This window comes from Anopheles gambiae, chromosome 2, assembly GCF_943734735.2.
Source record: "Anopheles gambiae chromosome 2, idAnoGambNW_F1_1, whole genome shotgun sequence".
Taxonomy (NCBI): Eukaryota; Metazoa; Arthropoda; class Insecta; order Diptera; family Culicidae; genus Anopheles; species Anopheles gambiae.
In genome coordinates, this window is record NC_064601.1 from 33,279,113 (window position 1) to 33,302,977 (window position 23,865).

General features: G+C 51.5%; 2 protein-coding genes across 18 annotated transcripts in view; one reads left to right on the forward strand and one right to left on the reverse strand.

The window, feature by feature from the left end:
- LOC1273841 (uncharacterized) overlaps positions 1–19,644 on the forward strand; it is a 38,126-nt gene extending 18,482 nt beyond the window's left edge. For 11 of the 17 annotated variants that reach the window (XM_061651632.1, XM_061651628.1, XM_061651626.1 and 8 more), the window contains exons 4-12: positions 18–2,312; positions 2,398–2,537; positions 2,609–3,216; positions 3,292–3,420; positions 3,501–3,627; positions 3,711–3,838; positions 4,254–4,366; positions 10,804–16,387; positions 16,871–17,140. In XM_061651632.1, the coding sequence (XP_061507616.1) occupies positions 18–2,312; positions 2,398–2,537; positions 2,609–3,216; positions 3,292–3,420; positions 3,501–3,627; positions 3,711–3,838; positions 4,254–4,366; positions 10,804–16,387; positions 16,871–16,988 (9,242 nt within the window). In that variant the 3' untranslated portion in view covers positions 16,989–17,140. Of the gene's footprint in view, positions 1–17; positions 2,313–2,397; positions 2,538–2,608; positions 3,217–3,291; positions 3,421–3,500; positions 3,628–3,710; positions 3,839–4,253; positions 4,367–10,803; positions 16,388–16,870; positions 17,162–17,329 lie in introns of those variants that run through there. The other 6 variants (XR_009765528.1, XM_061651638.1, XM_061651639.1 and 3 more) reach the window with 6 other exon arrangements.
- Positions 19,645–19,696: 52 nt separating this feature from the next.
- LOC1273845 (solute carrier family 23 member 2) lies at positions 19,697–23,760 on the reverse strand. Its single transcript, XM_312870.4, has 3 exons — positions 23,208–23,760; positions 20,077–21,599; positions 19,697–19,985 (listed from the first exon to the last, which is right to left on the reverse strand). Exons 1-3 carry the CDS (start codon positions 23,340–23,342, stop codon positions 19,931–19,933), a joined length of 1,713 nt encoding a protein of 570 aa, XP_312870.2. The 5' UTR covers positions 23,343–23,760; the 3' UTR covers positions 19,697–19,930.
- Between the last annotated feature and the right edge of the window lie 105 nt (positions 23,761–23,865).

The following is a 23,865-nucleotide window of genomic DNA, read 5'->3' on the forward strand; positions in this document are numbered from 1 at the left end:
CCCCCTCTACTCGGCAGTATTTGAAAACCGCGAAAAGATGGTGCTAGTCATGGAGTTTGCGGCCGGGGGCGAGCTGTACGACTACCTGTCCGAGCGCAAGGTGCTGGCGGAGGAGGAAGCGCGCCGCATCTTTCGCCAGGTGTCGACCGCGATCTACTACTGCCACAAGCACAAAATTTGCCATCGCGACCTGAAGCTCGAGAACATCCTGCTGGACGAGCACGGCAACGCGAAGATCGCCGACTTCGGCCTGTCGAACGTGTTCGACGAGCAGCGGCTGCTGGCCACCTTCTGCGGGTCGCCGCTGTACGCGTCGCCCGAGATCGTCAAGGGCACGCCGTACCAGGGACCGGAGGTGGACTGCTGGTCCCTGGGCGTCCTGCTCTACACGCTCGTCTACGGCGCGATGCCGTTCGACGGCGCCAACTTCAAGCGGCTGGTGAAGCAGATCAGCCAGGGCGACTACTTCGAGCCGAAGAAGCCGTCCCGTGCGTCGCCGCTGATCCGCGAGATGCTGACCGTGTGTCCGTCGCACCGGGCCAACATCGAGCAGATCTGCAACCACTGGTGGGTGAACGAGGGCTACGAGGAGTCGTGTCTGGATCTGGCGGAAGAGCTCGCCAACCAGACGCCGGTCCGGCTGGATGTGCTGCTGTCGCTCGCGCCACCGTCGGTTACCGCCGACCAGCTGCTCGTTGGCAATGGGCAGGAGGACGCGAAGGCGAAGGATCGCATCCAGCGCAGCCACTCGATGGGTTCGATCGTCGAGATGGGCGGCACGGAGGCGGAACGGCGCATTCTCGATATGGTGGCGGCGGGCGGTGAGGCGGCCCTGATGCCGTCGCCCACGCGCACCATCACACCGGCAGAGGCGGCGACGGCGGCCGGTGTCGGCAGCCCGCAGGCCCAGACGAAGCGCAAGCTCGAGACGACGGTTTCGACGGAGAATGCAACAGGCGCGGTAAAGAAGAAGGATAAGGCGGACCCACCGTCCCCGGCCCAGGCCCGCATCCCTGAGGACATGGACGTGGAGGAAGCGGCCGTGGCGGGTACGCCAACGCAAGCAGCTGCAGACGAGCAGGCGGCCGAACCGGTCCAACCGACGGCGCAGGAGGAGGCCACCAAACCCACCGACTCGGCGGCACAACCGAACGAGAGCAAGTTCGAGGCGCAGGAAGTGCTGGAAGACCTGCAAAACCTGGAAAACATGTGCGACGAGCTGTTGCTGGAGGCGGCCCACACCCAACCACCGCCGTCCGAGGCCGGCGCAAACGGAGCCACCGAACCGCCACCCTCATCGCCGCCCGTCAAAACCGTTTCGAGCGTGCGGGCGAAGCTGGAAAAGCTGGAAAAGGGTGAAATCGGCGCGAAACCGGCCGTCCCGTCGTCGACCGCCCCCCTGCCCACGGTGCGCAAGGTGTTCGGCAAGAACAAAACGACCGATCTCACGACCGCCATCAACGAGGTGAACGCGCGGAAGGGCGAACCGGCACCGTTGGCCGGCAGTGCGCACCGTTCCGCCAGCAGCGTGGAGCGCAAGAACAGCCTGCCGGACGAGAGCCTGGCGCGGACGGCCGAACGGCGCAAGTCGCGCATCCTCGAGACGGCGGAAAAGTTCCAGCAGCTAAACCAGCAGCAGCCGGGCGGCGGGGATAAGTTTAAGAAGTTTGTCCTGCCGGGCGGCGGCGTACCGACCGTCGGCAACTACAAGAAGGAGTTCGAGCGCAAGACTGGGCTGAGCACGTCGTCGACCTTTACCAAACCGCCGGCCACCACCCCGCAGGGCGCGACCACCGGTGAAGGCGAGTCGGGCGGGTCGGCGCCAAGCACACCGCCTGCATTTGCCGGTTCGGCCAAGAATCTCGCAACCTACCAGCAGCAGCAGCAGCAGGGAACCGATTCGCCACCCCTGGCCGCGACCAAATCGGACGACGAGGTGAAGGAGAGCGATTCGAAGAGTTCGGTCGGCAGCTTCTCGCTGGAGGACGCGCGCCGCTCGATGGAGAACTCGATCGCGATGCTGAGCCGGGCGAAGCCGAACGACTCCGCACCGTCCACGCCGACCGCGATCGATCAACTGTGCGCGCGCACCGAGAGCGTCTCGATGATGGAGGACAGCGAGCGGGAGCGCAAGCTGAAGAATGCGCGCGAAATCATCGGCAACGCGATCCCGATCGGGCGGCTGCGCAAGCCGCCGATGCCGTTCGGTGCGAACGGCCGCTCGACGACCGGGACGCTCGGCATCAACAAGCCGTACCGCATGGGTTCGGAAACGCCCGAGCCGCGCTGCGACACGATGTCCATCCCGAGAAGTATGTGGTCGTCGTGTGTTACCTTACCCAGTACCATGGTGTAGATGTTATCTGATTTACTTTTTCTCTGTTTGCTTACTTGCAGAAGTATCGATCGGAAGCATCCCGAGCCCGCCCAAGGACGAGACAAAAACGTCGCACGCCGAAATCACGCTCAAGTCGGCCACGCTGCCACGGCGAAAGCTGTCCAAACCGCTCGAACTGCAAGGCGATGCACAATCGAAGGTAACCGACCTATTCTTCCCACTAGGAGTTGTGCGTTCCATTCTAACAATTCTGCTTTCTTTCCTTGCCAGCCGGACCACCGTATGCAGTCACCGCTGCAGCCACCCGCCTTCGCGCCGATGCGCTTCTCCACCGAGGTGCAGCACCAGATGCCGGATCTGCGCAGTGCGCCGGTCGGGCGCGAACATCCGCCCGCCTTCGCACCGATGGCCCACCAGCACCAGCAGCATCTGCACCATCGGGCCAACAGTCTGGAGCCGCAGGGCAAGGAGCAGCCGGCCGGCGCGGGTCCGCAAAAACCGCCCACATATCAACGGACGGCGTCCGGTGCGTACGGTGGCGTTCCATCGCCTGCCCAGCTCGGTCGCGCATCGCTGTCGCGCCAGTCGACGAACGAGTCGAACGACTCGGACAACACGCTCTCGCAGGGTCCGATGTCGACGAACGCGTCCGGCCTAATGTCCGGCACGGTCAGCACCAGCGGCAGCACCACGATGCCGATCAAGAAGAGCCCCCGGGAGTACATCATACCGATCGCGGTCGAGGGCGGTGGTATTGTGACGCCGCGTGCCAACAGCCTGGAGCCGTCCGAATCGAACGCGTCCTCGACCGGTGTGTCCGGGGCGGCCGGTGCTGGGTTCGGTATGAAGCCGCGCCTTGGCCGACCGCGCCGTTTGGGGTAAGTGCGTTTGGGGAGCTTTGTGCCAGCTGTGGTGTTGCAACTCATGTTTTTTTCTTCTTTTTGTCTTGGTAGCTCCCTGCTGTCGGAGCATGACGGTGAGCCGGGCGAGATTACGTCCTTCCCACGACTGAACAGGCATACCTCGCTGGGACGTGAGAGTGATACCGAGGAGCCGAAATTCCACATGATGCATCGGCTCAGGTGCGTTTCAACTTCACGCGCACACAAATCGCACACAAACGCCCAACTGACCCTGAATGCTTTACTTACTTCTTTTGCAGGAGCACACGACCATCGAAGAGGGGCACGGCAGACCCGAACGATTCGGCCAGCTCGGGCGAGGAGGACGACGACGATGGTTTTGAAATACTGACGGCGGAAAACCTGTTCTCCACGCTGCTGTCTCGCGTAAGCGCAAAAACAGTCAAACCTGGCGCATGGCAATTGCAACTAACTGACCCTTTTCCCCCCCCTCCGTTTCCGCCACCCAGGTTCGTGCACTAACCAATCGTCTGAATGTGAACGATGTCAACTCACCGCGCTTCCCGGCGTCACGCTTCATGAGCAATCTGCGCCAAACGCAGGCACCGTTCTGGCATCATCAGGATCCGTTCGGCAGGTATGTGTTGGCGTGTTGAGTTGATGGGGGAGCCTATCTTACCACCTATCTTGGAGAGGTTTGCAATATATTCTAAAGCTCGGGAGTGAACGGAAAGCTCTTTTGGAACCGTTTGATAGAAATTTTGCAACACACCTTAAACTCTAGCGAAACCTACTTTAAGTAGAAGCGAGTGACATACAAAGCAAAGGTTTGTGATGATCCGTCCGTCTGTTGTCCAACTAAACTTATCTGTGCCGGTCTATGAACATTGACAGTTCATTCATCTTGCATCGATTTCTTTCACCGTTTGAATATTTTGTGTTCTCGATCAACTTTCCACTCAAGCGTCATCTTCAAATGATGTATCGAAACTCGTTCTGCCCTATTTTGCTAATTCAGCTCTAATACTCTCTTTCCCTCTAATGTCCAATAGGAATCTCGCCGACGGTGGCAGTGCGGCCAACGCCTGGCGGCACAGCATGTCCCGGGACCTGAGCACGGACATCGATTCAATGTTTTCGCGTAGCGGAGCCACACTTCCAAGAGGTGAATATAGTAGCCTTTTTAAGTAGTAGGTTGTCATTAGAGCCGAGAGACGTTTTTTTTATTATTGCACACCCATCCCCGCCTACCCAACCTGCTGTTTCAATGTTCTTTTTCAATGTTATCGCTCAAAATTGCCAACTTAATCGACTCCCTTTCTCATAATTGGGGAGCTCATCTCTTCCCGTCTCATGTCGCGCATACTCTTTAGCTGTTCTTTTTTGTCATCACTGTTAGCACTCACTTCACGGATTTGATGGTTTGCATTCAACCGGGTTTTTAACGGATCTTAACGATTTCCTTTTTTGTTTATTTTTTTTAAATCTCAACGACGCGTGCGTTCTTCCAACCACACCCTCACCCCCCTTACCAACCCCCTCTTACGTATTTGCAACCTTTAGAAGCAAAAGTTCAGCGGCGCGAAGCAAAGAATCGGTTTAAATACGTACTTTGACGGTTTTCCTTAGTGCAACTCCTAGTTCTCCTGTCTTAATTTAGCTTAGCGGCCCTAAGCGTTTCAAATCGACCGCAACAACGAAACAGCAGCGTCACGGGGAGGGGTTTCGATTTTACTGTTTCAATTATTCTATCGTGCGTTTTACATTAGCACTTCCCCCAATGGATTAGTGTGTGATGTGAGTTTTGTTTGGTTGTCGTGTTGTTTTATTTCTTCTCCTCCATACAAACATACATTGCTGCGCTTATACTGTTACTTGCACCTTCCGCCTGTTCTTTTGAGCGATATACAAAGCAAAAGGAAACTGTGTGGGTGTGTTTTCTAGTAAGAGAAGATTCGTTGCAACTTCCTCGCGCGTTCCAATACAGTTGGTAAAAACGAAAGAAAAATATAAACAAAACACACACACACAAAAACAGAGAAATAGACAAAGCGAGCAAGGGCATATGTGCATATGCAATGAGAATACGATACGACGATACAGAAGAGGGAAAGTAAAAAAAAAACAAGGAAAATCATTCATCACATCGTGCAGCGTGCGTGAATCGTGTGTGATCCGCTTTTACAAGTCTTTGTTATTTTTCTTCATTTTCCGTTCAGAGCCCCTTTCTAGAAATTAACCGTGTTTTTTCCGTGCACTAGCTTTTAATGACTGTTATTAGTTAAGGTTATTGATTTTCAAAACCAATCGAGCATACAATTTGCTACTACTACTACTACTACTATTACTATTACTACTACTAGCGACTGCGAACATATGAGCGAAAAAAAGGTAGTGTTGTTTGTTTTTATTCCTCCTTTTTAATAGCAATACTGATAATATTCACTTAATAGATATGGTTGCCATCAACATTGTTACAAACCGATAACCCATAACGCTGCATTGCAAGCACACTCCAAACCAAGACAAACAAACAATAAATACCAGTTATAACTATCAACAACACTCTACAAGGATGGAGAAGGAGGAGAGATATCTTTTTCTCTCGCTCTTTTTGCTCCTTTCGTAGCCTGTTCAGCCGGTAATAGCAATGCAATTGGCAAACCACTACTCTCACTACTACTACAACACGCGTAATACGATATGTTGCTGTACTTATTCACTGTTTTTGATCGTTGTAGTGCCGTAGAAGTGTTTGTTGTTTTGTTTTTTGGAGTATTTTTGTACTATGGTTGTTTTTTTTCTTCTCTCGAATATATTATTACTTTTATTTTTGCACTCACCCACACACACACACACACACACGCCCACACACTGAACTGAACACGCGACAAAATGGAAAAGATAAATGTTCCAACCTTCATCGGTAAAATGAGAGTTGATAAAAGGGAGTAAACAGTTTAGAAACAAAGCAAAATACCTTCAACAACAATAAAAGATAAACTTAAGATCAGGAATATGAAGCACTATTGCAACTACAGCAACTACAACAAGAATAAGTAGGAGATAAAAATAAGAGCAGAACAAAAAAATACCCGTAAACGCAAATCAAACAAAGCAATACAGGGGTGCTGATGAGATGGGGAAGATAAATGACTATACGTTATTTAAGCGAAACTATACTATTGAACGGAATGATGCTACACTGTCAATTAAATAAAGTAATAATGTTTGTTGAAATAAAAAAATACACATTTTCTTATTTTTTTTAAATAGTTTTCCAAAAAAACAACATTTTCTTTTCCTCCCTATCCCCTCTGGAAACTATTTTATTTTTCCTCTTTGTTTGTTCCTTTCGCGCTAGCTCGTTCCATTTCTCCCTAGTTTAATGTTTTTTCTTGCACATTTACTTTACCCTCTTAACTTTTTTCTTCTCCGTTCTGCCAAAGCAATGTGTAAATCTAAAATATTTGTTTAGTGTCCCTCTCACGCTCTCAACAGTAGCGAAATCCCCTTCACGTTTGTACATTTCCTTACCGGTTAGGAGAATGAAAATTTACCTTGTTTTCTGTATCTAAATTTTCTAAAGCGGTTTACATTGAAACAATTACTTCAAACACGTTAATCGATCGATTGTGGTGGAAACATTGTTCTTTTACATTTTACTAGCGTTCACAATGCTCCAAACAAACGCACAAAACGGACGGATGGTTAAAGTTGGCAGACAGCATCGGAAACAGCAAAGCTGACAATAAAGAAAAAGAGAGATTAATGTAACCGATATTATTAACTAGTGATTTTAGTGTGCCCCCACTGAGACGAGAGGTTAACTAAAGAAATATTTTGGATTTTGTGTAACTTTTGTGCATTGAGCGGACTCCTCTATTCCGAAAAAAACAAACCCTATAAATAGATGAAATAGAAGCAAATTTTCAAAAGAATAATCCGAAGATATTTCTCTGTCAAACTTTAACCATTTGTCTATATATACTCTTTTTTCTTTATTTATGTGCTTATGTGATATTTGTGCGTATATGTGTGTGTTATTTTGTGTGTGTAGTTAAGTTTGCTTTTAATGTTTTCTGTGTTTTGCACTATGTTATACAATCACATCAAACCATAATGCAATGTGTGTGTGTGTGTGTGTGTGTGTGTTTATAAACTCTCTCCTGATTTATGTACGGTTTTGTAACTGTTCGAAGAAATATAAAGATTAAGTTAAAATCTATATGTTTTGGTTTTTGGATAGTTTTACTGTTACTTTGGCTGTAGCATTTACGAAAAAGATGGATAAGATTATTTAGAGCGAATAACTAGTTTGTATTATGGAATTTCTAACAATGAAATAGTCTAAAACCTAAAAAGAATTACTATTTATTTACTATTAACTTGCTTTTGTATGAAGACGATAGTGTATGAAGAACAATACGAAGAAAAAGAGAAAAACTAATATGAAAACAAATCACACTGTGGCAAACAAGAGTAGAGAAGGACAAGCAACAGAAACTAAACACATGAGTAAACTAAATTAAAACAGGTTTGATCAATATTGTGCTCAACGGTAAAACTAATGTAACAAAATCATGCATAGAAGCTTTAACAATTACACAAAACAACAACAAAGAAACCTTGCTGCTAAACACAACAAAAGAAAAAGCATAATATCACTGCAACACGTGTGCGTAGATTCGCCTTTATGTTTTCATTGTAATTCAACCTTGAACACCATTCATCTACAACAACATTATCATAGTATCTTGAGCATGGCGTCACGCCCCCACTCTCCATGTCATACAACTCTGCTCCATGTGTTCGTTTCATTACTAAGCCCTGCGCGCATCCTTTTCCGTTTACGCAAGCACCATGCGCAAGTTAGCATTTCGTCCATTTCGTTCCGTTCTGTTCTGTATCTACGGTTCTTTTTGCTGCATTAATCATTTCTTTCATGTTTTTGTACCTTTGGGGTTCGTTCACTCAGTATCAGCAATGATCACACTACTTCTTCTACTACTACAACAACTACTACTGCTACTTGTATCCATTCCGTGCTCATGGTTGCGTGTTATTCTTTTTTTTTATGTGATTGCAGTGGGTTTCCGCGTTACGTTATCTCATGTACCCAAAGCCGGTGCAAGTAGTAGTACCCACACGGTCACTACTGCACCGACAAACCTAGCCACTACTGCTAGTCCTACTTCACCTACAACGACTTCTTCCAACACTACAAACAACAACAACAACAACAACAACAACAACAGCAACTGAGGCAAACATCTACCACAGCAGCTGTCCAGGAAGTGCGTGTAATCAAGCATTAAGAGAGGGAGATTGAGAGAGAAATGGTTTAAAAAAGAAGAAAGTTTTCCAACAAAATGATAGCTAGAGCAGTGAAGAATATATACCAAAAACAAGCTTAGTAAACACTAGTAGCAGCAGCAGCACCCTTCTATGCCTTACTTGTGTACTTCCTACTAAACATACCCACTTGATGCCTTCTCGTTTGCCATGACTAACATCAACTGAATAGGTCCAAACACACAGATCGACTTTTTATTTTCCTAATAACCATACCATAATACGGTGTTAGTGTTAGTGAAATAGTATTTGGATCGTTTTACTATGCGATCATGCAGTAAAATGCTAAAACAGCTAAACCACATAGTAACGTGTAGTTACTTTGTAGCGCAATCGCTTTGCCCTGTGTGCAGAAACAAACTAAGAAAAGAGTAGACTTTAAAATAGATGAATCAAAAACCAAAACAACCTCAGAAAAGGAAAACAGCATAGTAGTAAAGCAAAAATTACACTAAAACTTGCAAGAACACTTAACGTGCTGTGTTATGATCGTTGCTTTGCTTGCCATAAAAAACACGTGTTTCACAAACAAATCAACAAAAACCTATACAGCCCAAAACACTAAAACCTCCGCGTGGCCTACACTAACTGCAATTGGAATTGAAAACGTTCCTACTGATATTAGAACAAGTGATAGTAAAACTACCAAACAAAAACCAAAACAAAAGTAGAAAAGTATACTCTGTCTACACACGTCAGGAAAATCTGCTGTTTAATTTATGTTTATTATTCTGTTTTAAAAAGTCTCGCGCGCATTAAATTCTTCTTCTTGATGGCGTAATGACAATTGTACTTATATGCGCAGGTGTGTGTATTATTTAATTAATTCCTTGTGCTTTTACTACCGGGGGTCATCCATCAGTCCCCCATAGTGTCGATGAGAATCGAACCACGTTCGGTCTTAAAAGGAGCCGCCGCGCTTACCATTGATCTATCCAGGCACTCTTGGTGAATACATAAAAATAACCTATTTAAACGATCAAGCCTTATCCCGCGTCCATGTAGCGTCCACGTTTGCTAGTTTTCATAGTTTTTTTTCGTTTATGTATGTGTGTGTGTCTGTATGACAGCGAATAGGAAAGAACTTGATTCGTTAAAAAAAAACCCCATTCGTTACAAGCGATAGTTCTTGAATTGCAATGCGTTCATTTGCGTCCATAAGTTAGCAAAAGTGAGTTATGCGAAATAAAAAAAAATCGATATAAAATGCGAACCAGATTGTATCATTTTTCTTTCTCACCCATAATATATTTTACGAATCTTTACGAAAGGACGATTTGCATGTTTTGTTTATGTTTGCATGTGTGTTGTGTTCAACCTCCTACCCTACCCCGTCTCTAACCGGTTCTTATTTGCATGCGCTTAGTTGAACGTTTGAAACAGTTAGTTAGTTTGCCGATATGCTTAGTATCTCAGTACACGACTCGGCCTTAGTGTTGTTGTTGTTGCTGGCTGGCAGGCTGGTTGGCTGGCTGGCTGGCCCGCATGAACGTAACTCAATGTCACCGACGCCGACAACGCGACACCGGTCGACAACCCGCATCGCAAGGTAGCCAAGCACGTCACACAGGTACGTACGCACACGTGATACAGGACGCTTCAGGACCCCAGTCACGATAGAAAGGACCTGTTTCTCTAGCTATCTCTAGCATCGATTCATCATCTACATTGCATTCTTCATGCTACAGCTACACCTTCACCCAAGCTTTCAATCTCCCTCCGTCACGTGATTTCGTCACGTGTTGCTCATGATCACGTCCCATCGGTTGCTGCTTTTGGTGAGGCCGCTAAAATTGCCTACCCTTCATCCATCATCAACAGCGAAACACACCGGGCACTCTTCTCCCAATCCGTGATTTCGTGTCCTCCAGACCCTCATGACTTGGAAACGATACAAACAGAACTGTAACAAAATTATCAAAATTTATGTAGATTTGACTGTTGCAAAATTTTGTCATTCCCTTTACCTGCGAACTGTATTCGTTTTTTCTTTCTCTTTTTCTCTCTTTCTCTCTTTCTCTCCTTTTCTCTTTATGCTATCTTCCCGATTCTCTTAATCCTGGTCACACACAATCTAAACCAAAACCAAAAATCCGTATGTGTTCCGCTGGCTCCCGATCGCTACCATATGCCCTTCCTTTCCCTTTCTCTCTTTCCCCTCCTCTGTGCATCACCCATCCTCATGACCCATGGCATTCTCTCTCTCTCTCTCTCTCTCTTTCTCTACACCACTTTCATCTCTTCCAGGCACTAGACTCAGAACACAAAGTAATCATGTAACGAATAGTAATAACAGCAACAACAGCAACCAAAACCACTACCATCATCCCCATCATCAGCAACCGCCACCAGTGCCACCAAACAGCAGCAGCAACAGCATCCGCAGTAGTTATAACAATAGATATAGCTATCATCATCAACCCGCCTCATCTAACCCTGCCCCCAGCTCCACCTCCTCCTTCTACAAGGATCTGGCATCCTTGGCCGCGTACGGTGCGAACGGTACTGGCGGGGCGGCCGGTAGTGACAGTCGCGACGTCAGCCTCTCCAGCGGTACCGGTGGTGGTGGTGGTGGTGGTGGAGCGGGCAGCAACGATGACGAAAGCAGCATATCCAGCACACTCAGCACCAATGGCAACGGGTACCGCCATCAGCCACTGGCCGCGACGATGACCGGCGGCGGTAATGGTGACCTCGGCGACCCGGGCACGGGCGAGGAAAATCTCGATCTGCGCGATCTCGATCTGTCGCAGCTGCGACTGTCGAAGCGCGATCTGGAAACGCTGTCCAGCATAACGCCCGCCCTGTCCCAGCGCGTGCAGGAGCAACTGTTGGCGCAGCTTCCCCCCCAGCAGGCCCGCAAACTGTCCCGCACACTGTCCATGCAGGGCGGTGGAGGAGGCACAGGGGCCGGTTCGTTGCCAACGGGTGCAGCGGCGGCTAACCAGCGACTGTACAGGCGAAGCTACAGCAACAGCTCGGGTAATCGATCGCTCGATGCAACGGCCGACTACGGAGCGACGAGCGGCGGCGTCGGTGAGTTCAGCCGTCGCCGGGCAGGGAGTCAGCCGCGCGACATCCTGTCGCCCCCGCCGGCCTACCAAACGTCAGCGCCACTGTACGAGAAGTACGCCCCGTACGGTACGAGCATTCCAGCGGCCGGTGCCGACTCCTCGTCCGGTATGTCCTCGTTTGTGCGCGACTACGACAGCAACACACGGAAGGCGCTCTCACCACACACCACCACCACCACATTGACACGTGCTACCGGGTCCGCTCTCACTACAAGCACAACCACAACACCACCACCACCACCATCAACTCTCCGTTACACCAGCAGCAGTGCGGGTGGCGAGACGACCGCTGCGCCGACCAAGCGCTTGTCCCGGTTTCTGCGGCCCGACTTCTTCGACACGCCGCCGAAAGAGCGGGACGCACCAACCGATCCGCCCGAGCGGGACGCTCGCACCTCCCCGTACGGTGGATCGGGCGGATCGGGGGTGACGTTGCGCGAGGGTGCCACCGGTAGGCAGCAGCGGCGCGAAAAGCTGGCCAACGATACGATCACCGATCGGTTGAGCTACTTCCTGGAGAAGTACGGCAAACCGGACGACGACGGAGGGGTGACACCGATCGGCGATCGGGGCAGGCGTAGCGTTTCGCGTTCGCGCGACCTCGAGCCGGAAGGTGCGGCGAGCCAGCCGGAACAGCGGTACCGGACGCCGGAGGAGACACTGTCGATACTGCAGGAGCAGCTGCAAGATCTCACCAACATGACCTCGCTGGCAGCTGGCAGTCAGATGTCGAAGCTGTTGAGCGGTGGAGGCGGTGGCGATGCCATCGTGACATCGAACGGGCCAGGGACTGGCGAATGCCAGCTGCCTGGATGCACAGAGTGTGAGGGAAAGCAGGATGGGAAAGCTGCCCAGGTGGCAAACGAATCTAGCGAAACGAAAGGTACTTCCGGCACTGTTGCAACAGAATCGGCAGCTGCAGCAGGTCCAACGAAAAAGATAGTAAAGGTAAAGAAGGTCAAGGTAGTGAAGAAGACAACGACAGGGGCGGAAAATGGAGTCACAACAGCGGGAGGTGACGGTGAAGCTGCCGCCACCACGTCGGTGGTGAAGAAGGTTAAAAAAGTGGACTCAACTCCAACGGACGCGTCGGAAGGCTCCAACCCCACTGTGCCAGTGGTTAAAAAGGAATCCAAACTAATGCGCCCCAAGTCTTATCCCTACAAGGAGCCGGGACAGGAAGTTGCCAAGCTGTCCGTGGGTGGTGACATTGCGCTTGAGGTGAATGGGAAAGCAGGTGCTAATGCTGCAACTTCCCCTGCAAACGTGACACAAGATCCCTCGACCGAGACCCAAACGACCCAAACGGCAGCTGTGAACGGCACAGCGAGTGTGAGTACGGCGGCGAGTAAACTGGCACGCCCAAAGAGTTTCCCCTCGTCCAAGCTAACGCCACCGAAGGAACTGAAGCTGCTGAAATCCCCCGCCAGCAGTGAGCGGGATGCTGCCAGTGAGCAGAAGGCGCCACCAACGTCAAAAGCCGAACCTGCCACCAACGGAACGCTGGGTGCTCCGGTGCAAGAGGTGGACGGACCATCGGCCGCCACCAGTCCGCCCAAGAGGGTGAAGAAAGTTATTCGCATCGTGAAGAAGGTTACCAAAACGACCGATGCCAACGGGAAGGTGGTCATTACCACCACCACGATGCCGGCCGATGGAGCCGCCGGACCGGTGAAAACTACCAAAGAAACGGTCGGCAAAACCGTTACCATCAAGGAGCAGGGTACGGCGGGAACTGCAGCAGATGCCGGCGAGAAGCAATCAAAGGAGAAATCAAAATCACCCGAAAAGAAACCAAAGCAGGGCTTTCTGGCCAGCATCGGGCAGCGGTTTGAGAAGTTCCGCGACACCAGCAAGAGCAGCAAGGAAAAGAAAGCAGCGGCAGCAGCGGCAGCAGCCTCCGCCACGACGACCTCCACCACATCAGGAGAAACCCTGCCCGATACGGCCGTCCCGGTGATGGTGCCCGGCACTACGCAGATCGTGGACGGCGTTACGCCGGACGTGCTGGTAGGCAAACCCACCGAGACGGCCAACGCGTCCAAGAAGGATAAAAAGAAGGGTGGCAAAGCGGCGGGCACCACCGAGGACAAGACGCCAGCCGATGGCAGCTCCAGCACCATCGCGAAGAGTGCCACCGGAGGAGCAGACCAGAAGCAGGCCCGCAAGTCACGCATCGACACGGTGATCAGGAATTTGCGCGAGCTGTCCGCCGGACCGAAGCTGCCGGAGGTAACCGAGTCGAAGCTGATCAAGCGCGCCGTCAGCGTGGAGGAGATGCCGGGCACGTTCAATCGCTGCGGCGTCACCAAGGTACTGGGGCTGTTCAAGAAAATTGAGAAAGATTCACGCAATAACCACCATCATCACCGTCTTCTTAATACCAAGTCATCTAGCCACATCCTGATGGGGGGCCGAACGGCGATGGACGACGGCGACCACCCGACGGTGACGATGCCCGACCTGATGATGCAGCAGCCGATCGAGGCGGGTCAGGCCCGGATGCGCAACACCAACTCGCTGCTGCCCTCGTTGTCGCGCAAAAAGCCGTACGGTGGGGCAAGAAGCGACACCGTGCTGGCGCACCAGCTCGACGGTCTGCTAGCGAACGGTGGTGACGCTCTGGACGGTGGAGGTGATTTCGAGCAGCGTAAGTTTAAGGTGATGCCACAGCCCGGTCCGCACCAGTCGCAGATACCGGTCAAGTACGGCTGTCCCGGTTGCGATGCGGTGGGCACTGGCGGCAACAGCAGCACCACCACCACCGCTACCACCGATACCGGAGGCAGCAGCAGCAATGGCAACAACAATGGCGTCGCCAACGGAGCGCCAGAAGCGTGTCTGACGCACGCGCAAACCACCACCGCCGTCGGGACGGGTAGTAGTAGTGGCGCGTGCAGTGTGCACGTGCAGCGGCCTCCTCCACCGCAAGACACGGACCGGAGGGGCCGGGCCCGGGCGCTTACCATCGACCTGGAGCAGGCCGTACACTCCGCGACGGAAAAGTTGAAGCGCCTGCAGCAGGCCAACAGCATTCATCTCAGTAACATCCCGACACAGCAACCGCTACTACCCCATGGTCACCATAGTAACCACAACAACAACAACTACATCAAAAACCCTAGCAAAACTAGCTTAAGCGCTTGCACTACTAAGATCCCCTCCAGTCACACCAACCACACTGCAAACGGTAGCGTACACAACAACAACAACAACAACACTAGTAGCGGCATGGCACAGGCGGCGGCACCTGCCGGTGGCAATAACAACTACAGCTATCCGCCCCCACTCCCCAGCGAAATGGCGGCCGGGACGGCGGCCACCTCGCCGTGCGGGTATAGCAACAACATCAACAACAACAACAACAACAGCCTCTCCCATCACTACAGCACACTGACACCGTCGTACGATAGCATTACCAACTACTCGTCTGGTTCGCGAAGTAGCCCGTACGACGACAACTCCTCCAGCACGTTCCTATCGCCGTCGGAGGAGCGCGAACTGTACTTCGACAGCTGGTCGGTCTGCTCGGACGAGCTGATGGGGCACGGCGACGGCACCGGGATGGGTGGTGGTCACCCGCTCCATTCCTCGTCCGTGTCGCCCGCGTCCCGGCGCCACTCCTCGGTGCGGCTACTTACCCCGAACCAACCGCTACTACACTCTGTCTCCTCCCCAGTAGATCCGGACGCGGAGAGCGTCATCGAGCGCATCCGGCGCAAGAGCTTCTACACCCGGTTCAACGACACGAAGAAGCCGGCCAAGCGGGCCTCCGCCAGCAGTCTGGGGGGCGGGCTTGGCAGCGGTAGCAACCTTACGGCCGCCGGCCACGCCAAGGACAGCGCCAGCTACGGGTACTACGGGGCGGGCAGTGGCACTGCGGCGGTGCGCGAAAAGTCCCTGTCGCGCGGCGGCTCCTCCTCCTACATTCTGAACCGCCCGGGCAAGGAGTCGGCGTCCTACGGTGTCGGTGTGGGTAAGTACGACACGGCAGGCTATGCGACGGTCGGCCGTACCGACCATCGGGGGTACGCGACGATGGTGAACCTTGGCGTGAAGCCGAACCGAAGCGCGGCCCGGCTGCGCCAGAGCAGCCTGGACGTGGTGGCGGGCGACTATCAACAGCACCAACAGCCATCACACTACCACCATCACCACCATCACCACCACCACCATCCCCAACAACAACAACAGTCTACGTTGGCGGGACTGTCCCGTACCGGGTCGCGGCTACTAACCACCGACGACGGTGATTCCCTGACCGACGGTTTAACCTACACCAACCTACTGAACAACAACAACAACAGTAGCAACAACACTACCAGCAACCACAAATACACACGCAACACCTACTACGAAAGTACGGCCGTGCCGTCGCCGTACGGAACGTACGCACCGAGACGTCGGTCCTCGTTTGTGGCCGCCGGGTACGGATCGTCTAACATCGCTTCATCCTCTTCATCGATTGCGCTAGATCTGCTCAAGGACCACCACCAGGGGCCCCGGGATGGGTCGGCGAGCTACGGCAATCTGGCCACGACTGGGTCGTCCTCCTCCACCAACACACTGTCCGCGTCGGATAACTATGGAAGCGGCGGCGGCGGCGGTGGCGGCGGAAGCAGCAACACCACCACCTCCACGGCAGCATCCCGCACCATCCGGCCGTACGAGACGAGAAGCAGCTCGCTGCTCACTCCGACGGCGCTGCGCGATGCGGGACGTTACACCGGCCGGTACGATAGTGGTACACTGACCAAGTAAGTAAATACACTAAGCTACTTGGATGCGAGAGTGTGAGTGTGTGTGTGTGTTTGTTGGTGTGTGTTGTGTTTTGAAAAGAGAAACATGCATACTGTGTTTAAAAGGTAACATTGCGCGGCAAATTGCATACCGGCAGGCGTGACGCTTTGCGAATTGCATACTTTTGGGCGGAATTGTAGTTGAAATTTATTCACGTCTCAGATGCTTGTTTGTTTCCCAATTCCAACCATTTCAATACTTTTTACACACAAATGGTAACAATGTATTGTTCGTTGAGGTGTTTCCCATGGTTCTAATGTTTGTAACCGTCATTGTTCTGGTCCCATTTGTCTCTTACACTCCCCTGAAACCGTCTGCATCGTATCGTACATGTCCGATCCACCTCCACGGTTTTTTCTTGTTGCTTCCTGTTTATTTTTTGTAACGGAAATAGTGAGACCGTAATTATCCTTGCTCTTTAACCACGCCACTATCCTTAGCAAAGCACTGCAACTAATCAAAGGCCGACTCTATTCCCTCTTGCTCCGGGTTACAACCCCAACCGGTGGTTCCCCGGACCCCGCGCCCCAACGCCAACGCACGAACGCCCGCTGGTAACGCACCACCGCCAGCCCATCCCGCCATCGTTCCACCCTCTATCGAAGCTTCATGATGAGCCTGAAGCTTGCCTAAGGCCAGCCTCCGGCGCAGACCGTCTGCTGCCGCTGGCGCTTTCCTTCGTTTCCCTTCTTTTTCTCCTTCTGTTTTGCTGCCATTGCTGGTCGCCCTAGGTAAAGTAGGAGGAGGGATCTTTCTTGCCATCATTCGAGTTGGAAAGATCCGAGCGACTGCAAATAATCGCAACAAACACTTTACTAACTGTACCGTAAACGCAAGCCAATGTTCTAATCTTGATTCGGTATTTTTCTTTTTCTCCTCATTGCTTCCCCTGCCAACAGAAACTATCGCACACGGACCTCGTCAACGTCTAAATCAACCGACAATGCATAAAGCGTAGTGGGAGGGAATGGGTGAAAGGATTCAAACAGTTGTCGCAACAGCAACACATATATACCAATTAGTGTAGATCCTTCCTTAGCCAGGGTGGTGCCACTTTACTTCTCCAACGCTCCAATGGAATATATATAAATGGGTATATGTGTGTGTGTGTGATCCTGGCTTGCAACCAAAAGAAGAAACCAAAAACCCAAACCAGCAAGAAAAATAGCAAGCAGCGATAAACTTTACTGGTTATTTTAGATGAACGTTATAGACTAGAAACCATTGCATTTAGGCCAAAAAAACATACACGCATACGCGTTAGTGAATTGTTACAGCAGAGAATGCCAAACCCGCCAAAACCCGCCAAACGTTGATCAAACACGAATAGCGTTATGTAAAAGGGCTACAAACTTCTTGTAAGAAGAAAGATAGCGAGTGAAAAGGAGAGAAAATGAGAGAGAGAAAGAGCAGTAATAATGTAACACCATTTGAACCGGAGACTTTTAACGTGTATATTTAAACAAATGGGTTTTTATCCGATCCTCATGCTCCATTTCACACCAATTGTGTGTGCGTGTCTCCTTATTGGGAGCAGTACAATTCCGGTGATCCGGAGCTTCCGTGGAGTAAGAAGGGCACTAATGTTACCGTGACGGTATCACCACTGACTCAACCCACCGGCAGACCATCAGGGCTCAAGAGAAGAACCGAAGAAAAAACCGTGGAACACCATGCGATCACCATGCGTCTCCATGGAGCATCGATCATGCCGCCACCGTTTCTTGCATCTCTACGCTGTATTATTTTTTCGGTTTCCATTTTCCGGGGGTCCATCCTCACCTTTCGGGGGAATTAAAGTGTAGCAAATAACAACACAGTGAAGCAGAAAATCCCGCTCGCGTTCGCTCACAGACTCTGCGCATCACCGCCACGTGGTGTGGTGATCATCCTTTGCGTCACGATCTGAGCCCGTCGCTTGGTCGGGATTTTCTCTCACGCATACACACACACTCTTACGGGAAGGATTATTGTTATGAGCAGCTTCGTTAGTGCGGGTAAAAGATCAGGGTAGACACGTGTACGAGACAGAAAGTCACAAGCAATAGTCACACGGAACTGAGACGGGGAAAAATCGAAGAGAGCTGTTAAAAATGTGTGTGCCATCGAATCGAATTTTAAGCAGCCGGGGCAAAGGGGGGGAATCGGGATACTCTCCCAAACTGTCGACCTCGGTTTGTTCGTTTTTTTTTTTTATTTAAATTAGCAAATTAATCAAAATCGGAACACGCTTCAAGCAGGTGTTTACAATAAAACCAGCACGGTGCGGGTAGCAAAGAGCGGGAAAAAAGCATTGGGAAGATACGGTGTGTACTGTTTGTGTGCTAGCAGAAACGTTGTTATACACTATTTTTACAATTTTATGTCAATTGTATTTAAAAAAACAAACAAATCAAAACTAAACAAAGCGGTTACGACACGCTCAGAGCAGAGTGGCCGAGAGACTTATCGACCCAGTGTTATCTCCGAGGCGAACGGCAATAAAACAGGCAATGCAGGATTGTACAGTTGAAGCAGACAGTTAACGAATAATCGGTTTGGCGGTTTGAAAGAAGAAGAAAAAAAACATCACCGTGTTTAGTGTTGTTGCAGAATGTACTGTGATGTGAAGAAAGGGGCGAATAATTATCAAGTTTTTGGATGTTTGTTGTGCGCGGGACAGATTTATCAGTTTGAATTCAGTCCGTTATCAACACAACAGGAAAGGCAACGACAGAACGCGTGATAGAGAACAAGGAAAGGGACGGAAAGGAACAGGGACAAGTTTTTAAAAACCATCAACCAAACCATTGGTAGCAAAAAACCAGTACGCGCGGTTATTTTAGCAAATCATTGGATGCCAAAACTAGACGGAGTAGAAACGAATAAAAAAAAACCAACCAAACCCACAGCAAAGAAAACCAAACAAAAAACAATCACCCCCAACAAAAACTAGCAATAATTGTTGCACCGTTACCCGCGGTGTGTGCAGGAACAGAACACGTGTATCGAGAACGGGATGGAAGCACCGTTGCCATGACTGCGCTGCTGTCTTCCAGCTGTACTGTCGGGCGATCAGGAAGAACCCCATTTAGGGGATTGGGGGTTTGGAATGCGATCGGGCCCCGGTGCAGCAGGAAGCCCCAAATACCATCGCGTATGCCATCTGGTATGCCATTAAATATTGGTAGCACAGTATTGTGAGTTTATCAATAAACTAGATTCATGGAATGAGCCACGGTGCAGCAAACAACACCATTGCTACAATTGATGACCGGATTGCTTAGTTTTTGTTTGTGTCGTTTTGTCTTTCTTTCTTTAATTCAACTTCATTTCTATATTCCACTACCGTGAGCCGTCCCGTTGCGAAACAGAAGCGGCCGTGTCAGTTGCGAATCAACCCGCCTGGATGCGTGGCATGCCATGCCAAATTCCGTACATCGCAACGGCGTTAAAGTGGGTCTCCAGGGCGGTGTATCCGAGAAAAGGACTCGCCCTTTGACCTGTATGTATGTCCCCACTCAGAGCTTCATTCTGTACGTTGGCAGGAACGGTACGTATCGGGTCCACTTCCATCTGCAAATGACCAATAAAAAAAAAAAAACCGATAACTTTTAAAGCCTTCCAATTCCCACACGATATCTCTCCTGACTCTGCCCAAGCTTACCTTCTCATTAGCTGCATACCATACGGGAAATCGAACGTGCTTTTCTCCCACGCGAGACCACCCGCCGGCAAGTCATCGTTGTCCTGCGCCGTCTCGAGGGCCATCTCCTTCGACCAAGCGACAAGGCCACGCTCCTCCGGCGTGCCGGGTATCAGATTATCCAGCACACAGCCAAGCACACCCCCGACGAGGATGGTCGTGCCGAGCAGTACCGAGAGCGTGGAGTCGACCGTCTGATTGCCCGTCTGGATCGCGCCCGGATGCTCCTGCAGCCACAGGCACAGCACGAGCGGGAAGAAGAACGACACGCCCAGTATGTACAGATTGCGCGAGGAGCGCAGATCGACGTACTGCAGCGCGGCCAGCCCGAACGCCGTGATCATGCCGAACATGACGCAAAAGATGCCACCGACCACCGGATCCGGGATCATGATGAACGCAGCCCCGAACTTGTTCAGCACGCCCTGCAGCACCATGATGAGGGCGGCCCACTGTATGACCCGCCGGCTGCCCACCTTCGTCACGCCGATCGCACCGACGTTCTCGCCGAACGTGTTGGTCCCGTTGCCGGAGCCCCACAGCCCCGCCAGCATCGTGCCGAGCCCCTCGATGCCGATGCCCCGGTTGATGGCGTGCAGGGGTGGCGGTGGCGCCGCACACATCTGCGCTATCGTCGGATAGTAGCTGATCGATTCGACCGTGCAGGCCAGCACGCCGGCCAGCATGCCCAGCACGCCCGCCAGCGACACGGTCGGCAGCCCGAACTGGCCCGGGTACGGTACGCGGAACCACTCCGCGTCCTGCAGCACGCGCAACCGCACATCGGTACGGGCCGGGTGTCCCTCGGGAAAGACGCCCGTCGCCGTCAGCACGCCGCACACCGTCCACATGATGGCGATCGTGAGCAGCACGGGAAACAGCTTGAACAGCGGGAACCAGACCACGCGCAAACCGTGCCCCTTGCGGTAGGCAATGCCCGGGAACGGCACCTCGCCCATGACCTGCGAGAACAGCGTCAGCATGGCGGTCGTGCCGACGGCGATGCCCCACTGCTTGGAGGCCGTTTCACTGGCATGCTGGAAGAGCGTTATACCAACCAGCGCCACCGTGGGGACGATCGTCAGAGGGGTGATGATGCGCAGCAGCTTCCCCACCAGCCCGCTGAATCCGAGCACGAGCTGTGTCACGGCCGCCACGGCAATCGCACCGGACAGCTCGCGCATCCGCACCTGCCACAGCTCGGTGCGGTCGGTGTCGGTCATCGCGTCGATTGCGTCGGCCGGTGGACACTTCCACTGGGGCAGGTTCAGGATGGCGAGCGTCGGCACGAGAAACGAGATCGTGCCGCCCTGGACGAGGGGCAATCGGCAGCCCCACGTTGCCTGCAGGTACGTGATCAGCCCGGTGACGAAGATCATGGTGGAAATGATCGTACCGCGGGCCGGATCTTCATCCCTCATGCACAGGGCGGGCGTCAGAATGAACGGAATCGAAACGATTGCCCCAATCATCGTTAGATAGTGCTACGGAGAGTGGGAAATACGGAGAAAGAGAGATGAGAGATGAGAGAGATGGGAGTCAGAGCTAGAAATGCTACTTTGGAGTCATGATGATCCTCCTCTGAACTGAAGCTTAGTAAGCTGGAAGAGACTACATCGTTCTGCACGAGTTAAACGTTGGTGTTCACTATCTACGAACGATATCATAAATTGATAAAAGCGAATTGTTGAATGATAGGTGAACGCACTTTTGAAGTCGTCCCAGAATTCATCTATCTCGGATCAAAGGTCAGCAACGACAATAGCATGGAAGTTGAGTTGCCCGCAAGGATGCTAGCTGTCAACCGGTCATTCTACAGGCTGAGAAAGAAGTTCACCTCAAAGAACCTGTCGCGATGGACGAAGCTGGAACTATATAGCACCCAGTTCGTACCGGTACTCACATACGCCTCTGAGACATGGACACTGTCCAAATCTGACGAAACCCTCTTAGCCGCGTTCGAGAGGAAGATGCTCAGAAGGATTCTTGGCCCGGTTCGTGTGGAAGGACAATGGAGGAGCCGTTATAACGACGAGTTATACGAGATGTCCACAAGGACAGAGGAAGCATGGTAGGCCCAAATTGAGGTGGCAAGATGGCGTGAAGGCGTTCGCCATTAAGGCCGGGATAACGGACTGGCAGGCGAAGGCGCGAAACCTTGAGCGGTTTCGGACACTCCTGAGACAGGCCAAGACTGCAAAGCGGTTGTACCGCCGGATAATGAATAATTGAATTAATGCTAATTCAAACTCACAGTTCCTAGCGCATCCTCCGGTGCAATCCAGAGCCGTTGCAGCCGCTCTCAAAGCGTAGTCGGTAGGTCATTGAAGTCAAACCCCCTAGTTTAAACAGTTTCGACAACTCTAACCGGCCCCGAGGGATTCGATGCCTACGATGCATCCGACAAGCGGCTACAAAAGAGAGATGCCGGTTCCGAAGCCGTGGAAGGTTCGTTCCGTTCCTCAATCAGAACGATCTAGAACGTTTGCAAAGGTTGGAATGGTTGGAACGGATCTGTTGGAACAGCGGAACGATTGGAACGGCCGGATCGATTGGTACGAATAGGACGGTCGGAATGGTTGGAACAGTCGAAATTGGAATCAGATCTGATAAATGAAGATATTTGTTAGGCCGCAAATACACGACGCGCGTTTCCGCGGGCGCGTTCAAACGCGTATAACAGTTCCGCAGAGATATCCAGCTGAGCATCTCTGCGTTTCCGCGGTAGCGCGTTCGAATGACATTTCATTTCTATGGCTGGATTGTTATACGCGTTTCCGCGGGCGCGGAAACGCGCGTCGTGTATTTGCGGCCTTATGTGTTCCACATTCCTGACACTCCGACACACACTCACACGCACACACACACATACAACAGCCATTAAAAGGCGCTGCTCGTATTCCAACTTGTGTGCGAATCAATCAATTAATTGAATAATTGTGCTCCAAGTCAATCAAAACCCCCCTCAACGGCCAATCAAACAATACGCTCGAACTCGAAACAATCTCCAGCACAATGCTCAATCTCGTGTTGACCAGCACTCCAGCACTTTATCATTCTGCTACCGTGTGGCCTGTCACAAAACTACGCACCTGTAGCGCCATCATGATGCAGAAGTACCACGGCGGATTGTCGTCGATGCCATAGTTGATGTCCGCACCACGTGCCTTGCCTTCAGGCTTGCTTTCGGTTGACTGTTCCGGTGCACACTGCCGCTCTGTATCCATCGTGTCTGGCCGCAACTGGTTGCCGATCGATCGAGCAGGGTGAGTTTCAGCACTTCGGTATGATTGAATCACCACAGCTAATGAGCAAACCGATCGAAAGGGTAATTGACTAGCACGTAATTGAAGGAACAAATCAACGGCAAACCGTTTTTGCACACTGTAGAGAGGTGTTAATTGCTGCTCATGCTAAGTGATCGCCCAGGTACAAATCACACTCTGTACAGATGATTCTGTTCTACGATCACTCAAATTCTCAACAGCGTTTTACACACTAAACTTCACACAAACAACGACGGCGCGACTGACGGGCCTGTAGTGAAAGTTCCGCCACTTCAACTCAGGAAGGAAGCACAATCTCGGCGGACGACGTTTGCACCCGTCGGCTGCTCGGTGGCGTGTGTGCGCTAACATTTTAGAGCAGCAGCTCATCTAACCTTCCCATTGTTCCCATGAGCGGGAAGTAATTTTCCACTCTTTACGACACACGCCATAAAACCGTTCGAGCGACTGTCAATATGTGTCC

Bases quoted from the DNA above. Each gene is read 5' to 3' on its own strand.
- LOC1273845 (XM_312870.4), bottom strand. From the start codon at position 23,342: ATGGATACAGAGCGGCAGTGTGCACCGGAACAGTCAACCGAAAGCAAG. The intron at 21,600-23,207 runs GTGCGTAGTTTT...CACTCTCCGTAG, and splicing joins GCATCATGATGGCGCTACAG to CACTATCTAACGATGATTGG. The intron at 19,986-20,076 runs GTAAGCTTGGGC...GGTCATTTGCAG, and splicing joins GGTATGCAGCTAATGAGAAG to ATGGAAGTGGACCCGATACG.